Genomic DNA, 6,652 nt, shown 5'->3' with positions numbered 1-6,652 from the left:
CTTCTTTGATTGAACTTCGACCACCTTAAAATACTTCCAGCAATCTGCTCGCTTCACCCTCTTGACCTTACACTTTGAAGGAGATAATGGAACATCACCCTTTGCCCTTTTGACTCCTCTCTTTGCATTATGAACCTCATCTTCACGCTAGCTCCCACCATCCTCTGAAGATAGGCTTAGAGAGAAATCATCCTCCATGTCGAGGCTATTGTCCTCGTCCTTGTCTTCCTCCTCTCTAGAATTAGTTGTTGGCTCCTGCATTTCAATCCAACATTACAATCTAGCATACAACAAAGAATGTGAAGACAACAAAAGATTAGCATTTGAAGTTTTGGATACTCACCACAGATATAGAAACATTAGACCGATTGCCGAACGCCGATGATGTTGTCGCTCTATGCATCTTCTGCATCGAAATGGGTGGCTTCTTTGTGAGTTGCTTGGTTCGAGTTCGAGATCGAGACCCCAAACTTGCTGGCAATGGAGTGTTCTCCTCCTCCATAGTGCTTGAACTGTTGAAATGGTACATATTAATACAGTCCCAGTATCAGTCTCTCTTGAAGCCACTTCTCATATGTGAAAAGGTATAAATCCTAATAAAACTATCACACAATAATGTAGCCATTTCTCTTCATACCATGTCACTTAGGCAGCAACAACAGCCATGGCACCGCGATGTTGGCCGACGGCGAGGCTCTTGGCTTGAGGCGACGACGAGGGTCTTCAGATGATGGCGAGTTGGCGACTGGCGAGTCCGCGAGTGGCAACGGTCTTCAGGCGTGCGCACGGGCGTGCCGCGTGCGGACCTGCTGCCCGGCCGCCCCGTGCCGGCGTGTCGTGTCTCGACGCGGGAGCAGTGGACGCCGCTGCCCGCCGGTGGTCGCTTGACCGGTGGCGGTGGAGTGGAGGTGGAGTGGAGCGCCGACCGCCCGAGTCGCCGTGCCGTCTAGGGTTTGTGGCGGATTTGCGATTGAGAATTTGGGAGTGCGCTGCGCGTTGGCCGCGGGCTGAGGAAGTGACACTGGAATGTGGCAATTGGCAAATAGGAATGCAGGAAGGATTGGTGGGCTCAACCGCTCAGGAAGTGGGCTGACAGCTGATGGGCCAAGCCAAAGAAGCGAAAGTGGCGCTAGAATGTGGCAGCTCGGTTAGCTCACGAGCTGGCTCGTGGTCAGCTCGAGCTGGCTCGTTAAGAAACCGAGCTGGGACGCTGACTCAGCTCGTGTAAAAATTCAAACGATCCGATTCGAGTCGAGCCGAGCAGGCTACAAGCGGAGCGAGCCACGAGTATTTTGTCCAGCCCTACGCGTCGCATGAAAATCAACTGGTAACAAAGATACAGCCTGTACATTCTCATTTGCTACTGTGTAGGTTCCCTTCCACGGTTGCCCAAAGGTCACATGAAACATTGTTTTCACCTTTCATGGTCCTCAAAGGCCACCGACGACGAGCGACAGAGCAAGCACCAGTGCGCACTCGAGACGAACAGTATTACCAAAGGATATGATAGATCAAAACTGCAAATCTCTCAGCAGTTTCAGTACAGACTCGAAAAGGGGAAAGAAAAATAAGATACCGGACGAGACCAAACTAGTAGTAAAGATAAAAGACCAGCGCATTAATCCTGGCTGCTGCCACACCAAATTATACCAATCACTAAGCCGGTCAGTGGCGCCGACATGGCTTGCTGCGGCAATTGCCATTTGCCAAAGCCTTCTTCACCATCTCTCTCTTCATTCATCTTCTATGGAGCAGAGCAGCCAGTCACTGATCAAACACACATCCAGGGGCGGCAGCAGCAGCAGCAATCCTTGCAGGTATCAGCAGAGCCAGACGAAGATGAACCTCATGTCCAGTGAACTTCCCAATACATTCTTAAGCGGATGCCTTCTTTAGGGGCTTGACCACCTCCCAGGTGAAGTCGGCGTCGTCACGGCCAAAGTGGCCGTATGCGGCGGTCTTGATGAACCTGTTGCCGCCCTTCTTGAGGTCGAGGTTGATGGTGATCATCCCTGGCCTGAAGTCGAAGTTCTCCTTGACGATCTTTAGGATCTCCTTGTCGGGGATGGTCCCGGTGCCGTAGGAGTCGACGAACACGGACAGGGGCTCCGGCACGCCGATGGCGTAGGACACCTGCACGAGGCAGCGGCGGGCGAGGCCGCTGGCCACGATGCTCTTGGCGGCCTGCCTGGCGACGTAGGCCCCGCTGCGGTCCACCTTGGTGGGGTCCTTGCCGGAGAAGGCGCCCCCGCCGTGGGCTCCCCAGCCGCCGTAGGTGTCGATGATGATCTTGCGGCCGGTGAGGCCGGCGTCCCCGTGGGGCCCGCCGATGACGAAGCGCCCCGACGGGTTGAGGTGGAAGATGGTCTTCTCGTCCAGGTACCTCTCCGGGATGACGGGCTTGATGACGTGCTCCTTGAGGTCGGCGGCGATCTCGTCGTTGGTGACGGTCTCGTCGTGCTGGGTGGAGATGAGCACGGTGTGCACGCGGACGGGCACCATGGCGCCGCCCTCGTTCACGTACTCCACCGTCACCTGGGTCTTGCCGTCGGGCCTGAGCCAGGCGCAGGTGCCGTCCTTGCGGACCTCCGTCAGGCGCGCGCCGAGCTTGGTGGCCAGCACGTGGCTCAGCGGCATCAGCTCGGGGGTCTCGTCGGTGGCGTACCCGAACATGTGGCCCTGGTCGCCGGCGCCGATCTCCTCGGGCCGCTTCGTGAAGTGCCCGTGCACGCCCTGCGCGATGTCGGGGGACTGCTGCTCGATGTTCACCAGCACCTTGCAGCGGTCGGCGTCGAGCCCCACGTCGTCGGAGGTGAACCCGATCTCGCGGCAGGTGTCGCGCACGATCTTCTCGTAGTCCACGCTCGCCTTGGTGGTGATCTCGCCGAACACCATCACCATGTTCGTCTTGGTGCAGGTCTCGCAGGCCACCTTGCTGTCGGGGTCCTGCGCCAGGCAGGCGTCCAGCACCGCGTCCGACACCTGGTCGCACAGCTTGTCTGGGTGCCCCTCGTTCACGGACTCCGAGGTGAACAGGAAGCTCTCCGCCGCCATTGCCTTCTTCTCGCTCGCTCTACCAACCTCTGCAATTTTGTTCAAACCAATTCAGACAACCAGAAACCGTTCGAATTGGATGGCCAACAAATAGTGCCGTCAGATCTCAAAATCAGAGAACCCTCCCTTCCCTCAAGCAAACGACATCACGCCGACAGACCATTATTTAAAAAAAATCTCCACTGCCGACTGAGACACGATAAATTAAAAAACACATTTTGGAGATCCCAGATCTAGAGAAACCGGCTGATCACCGAACCCCACACTCGGATCCGCCATCCCGTTGCGGCCACCAGCAGCAAAACATGGGTATCAGTTACCCCGTCCGCAGCAAGGAAAGGCCTAAGGTTCGCAGCATCTCCCGAAGGGCGAAGGCGAACCACGCACGAACCTCGGGAGAAGGACGACGAACGAACGGTCCAACGAGGGAGAAGAAGCAGCAGGGTACGTACGGGGCAAGCTGGCGGCTCACCTTGCGCTGCTGCTCTTTATTAAGGACCCGGCAGGAGGGAGGAGAAGAGGCGAACGGGGATGGATGTGTGGCACGGGGTCTCGGGGCTGCTGGGGCTCGCCATTTATAGCCGCGCCCGCGCTGGCGCTGGCGCTGGGCGTGGAACCGGTGAGAGGGGGAGTGGGCCCGCGCGGGTACTGCTGCGGCTGCGGGCCTGCGGTGCGGGAAGTAAACTACTCGGGCCACTTGGCTAGTCGGGCAGGCATGCACGTGACGTGACTCGTGAGGGCATCGCGCGCGGATGGCCCCGCCGCCCACGTCGCGGGGGAAGCCGCCCGCTGGCGCTGGGAGCCGGGGGACGGTAGCTGTAGCCTTGTTGTCGTCCTCTCACCAACCTCACAGCCACCAACCCCCAAGTCGCTGGGCCCACTTCACCTAACGTTTTCTCTCCAATCATTTTGTTTTTACTTTTTTTTTTCATTTCACCAGCATGTTTGATTAGTAGTATTTCTGTTATTTTTTTATCTCCTAGAAATTTGTCAGCCTCAACTCGAAATGGAAAATTGAATTCTCGCCTCACCTACTACCACTGGTTTACAATACAAATGTTTTTGTTTTATTTTTCCTAAAGGTAAAGTTCATTTCTTTGGAGGCTATGAATGATTGCCTGATTGGTGCCTTGGTGGTTGTCAGTTGAAGCAATAAAAAATGTTTTCCCCTTCTATTTCTATCATTCGTAGGTCAGTTTTGTCCGTCCCTAGCGGCCTACAAGCGTGACATAGCAAGAGAGACTGCATCACTCTACGCTGCATTGCATGTGTGAATGAATACTTCCCAAACATTTGAAGCGGAAGTCATCATGCGTACATGGATGTGGATCATACGCTTTACACTGTCCTGCCAGTGAGCAAAATGCTTTAAACAGAAGCGTTGCAATGCGTGAAAGGAATTTTTTTCGTGCAACATTCTTGCGTTCACAATGATGATAGAAAAAAAAAGGAAGTCCAAGGCCAATGAGAAAAACGGTATCACAATATTTTTGGTGCTTGATTTAGCCCTCTTTAGTCGAAGGTTCTCAAAACACCGCATTACCATTTATTCTTAAAGATTGTCCCAAGTGTAACAGGATGGATGTCTGTAAGGAAAAGGGACATCGGGCCATTTGGCTAAGCGATTTTGGTGTTTGATGATCAACATAAACTTGTGGATTAATGTTTTCTAATTGTTTGTACTTTGTATTTCACAAGATGCGAAGAGGAATAGACTGAGGCTTTGAGGATGCAACACCTCAAAACAAGACCTAAAAGATACTTAAAAGATTAATAGATATCAAGCACAAGTCCAAGACTCAAGACCAAAAGAACCCGAGAAAAGATTGAAGAAAACAAGAAAAGGGCAGTCAACCATCGCCCTGGTGTCAGACCGGACTGTCCGGTGTGCATTGGACAGCCTACACAGAGAACTCCGCAAATGGACTCTCGAGAGCTGGAGCACTGAACAGTCTAGCCAACGGTCAGCAACAACTTTATCAAACGGTCGACTGCAACTCCTCAACGACCGACTGACGTGGCTAGGGCACCAGACATGTCCGGTGCGCCCAACGATAGAAATAGTCAGCTCTCTATCCAACGACTATAGTTGAGGGGGGCTATTTATACCCCTCCACCCGGCCATTTGAATAGTGTGGAGCACAAGAAACATATCCCAAGCATAGAGACACATTTCCAAGAGCACCAACACACAAGTGCATAGGAGATTCATGCGATGATTAGTATAGGTGCTTTGCGAGGTGCTTAGGCTAGTTAGTCTGTTATTGCGCTTGCTCTAGTGTAATGCTAGTTAGTTGAGTGAGGTAAGGAAAACCCAACACAACCGTCGGCTCTTGCGCGAGCCGTGTAATATTGTACCGAGTGATGCGAGAGTCTTGCGAGACCATGATACTCGTGTTTGTGTCATGGCCGCCACCGTGTACCGGAGGGAACAATGCTCGCGGAGTTTCAGCCCGAAGCTCGATAATGGAGACTGTGAGGAGCGTCCGAGAGGAGGTGAAAGCGGAGCACCACTTGCACGTATAGAAGGCCCGCGGTTCTCTACAGAGTTACTCGACTGTGGTGCTTGGCTCTCGCGTGGGGTTCTCTACAACTTGGTCACCTTGCAAAGCCATTGTTGTGGTCGTGGAAGTGAGTTCACTGGAGGTGGGTGCCAATGTTGGCCACTTGTTCTCAAATGTTGTGAATCAAGAACAAGGCAACACAATTTGTTAAAGATTAAGGACCTTCGTCCTCTGAAGCATTATTTCCTTTTGGATATAATGATCTTCAGACGAAGGTCATGAAGGACACACCTTCAGCATTCATGAGAATAAGAGTACATAAAGATAATAAATGTAATCCATTTATTTATACACATATGTATTTCATAATATACATATAAACATTAACATAATTTATATTACATTGATACCTTCGGCTTGCTCGAAGGTGTTGATGCGAGAGCAATTACAATTCAACGTGAACAGTATGGGGGTACTATTCACCTATTTATAGGCACGGGACACAGCCCGGGTGAAAAATACATTTGTGACCTTAATTTGTATACATAACCATAACATAAATCCTCAGGGATTAACTGGTCTTTTCCTCTCTGGTTCAGCGCCATGCTTGACTTTCGTCATCACCTTAAGCCGAAGCTGTTGTCCTTCAGTTAGAAGCTTCGATATTCGTCATTATAGTTCTCAGATAGTATCTTCGTCTTGAGGACCTTCGACAGAGAGGATCCTCAACATCACTTTGTCAGTGATACCTTTGTCTTGAGGACCTTAAGCCCCCCAACATGAGTCTCAACCCATTTTATACATAAAGATACGAAAAGACGTGAGTCAAAAATTTAAAAACAGTTTACCACTACAAATGGACCCTCTATGTCAGGAGCCACCAAAGCATATTTTACATAATTTGTTTTCGCTAACGAGCACAAGGAAGTTGTTTTTTGGATCTTCGATATGAGATCTTCGTTTATTTCGCGGTCTGAGCTCATTATGAAAAACAAGCTTATACCACGAGGGGCTACAATTGGGGCCGCTCTCTTTAGCTGAAGGTCCTCTAAACATTGTATTACCTTTTATTCCTAAAGATTGTCTCAAGTGTA

General features: G+C 51.4%; 1 protein-coding gene across 3 annotated transcripts; it reads right to left on the bottom strand.

The window, feature by feature from the left end:
• Window positions 1-1,484: 1,484 nt before the first annotated feature.
• On the bottom strand, window positions 1,485-3,845 carry LOC100282324 (S-adenosylmethionine synthetase 1). 3 transcript variants are annotated; one of them, XM_008656737.4, is made up of 2 exons: window positions 3,507-3,845; window positions 1,485-3,083 (listed from the first exon to the last, which is right to left on the bottom strand). In XM_008656737.4, the coding sequence occupies exon 2, from the start codon at window positions 3,052-3,054 to the stop codon at window positions 1,876-1,878; it is 1,179 nt and encodes a 392-aa protein (XP_008654959.1). In that variant the 5' UTR covers window positions 3,055-3,083; window positions 3,507-3,845; the 3' UTR covers window positions 1,485-1,875. The 3 variants fall into 3 exon arrangements, with proteins under 3 accessions (XP_008654959.1, XP_008654960.1, NP_001148708.2); XM_008656738.3 differs by having other exon boundaries at window positions 3,446-3,610; NM_001155236.2 differs by having other exon boundaries at window positions 3,527-3,601.
• Window positions 3,846-6,652: the final 2,807 nt, after the last annotated feature.

Source organism: Zea mays, chromosome 8 (genome assembly GCF_902167145.1).
Source record: "Zea mays cultivar B73 chromosome 8, Zm-B73-REFERENCE-NAM-5.0, whole genome shotgun sequence".
In the NCBI taxonomy this organism is placed as follows: Eukaryota; Viridiplantae; Streptophyta; class Magnoliopsida; order Poales; family Poaceae; genus Zea; species Zea mays.
The sequence above is the reverse complement of the archived record's forward strand: the minus strand, read 5'-3'. Positions and strand labels throughout refer to the sequence as shown.

What these genes read in the sequence shown, in the direction of transcription:
- LOC100282324 (XM_008656737.4), bottom strand. Translation starts at nt 3,054, where the DNA reads ATGGCGGCGGAGAGCTTCCTGTTCACCTCGGAGTCCGTGAACGAGGGG.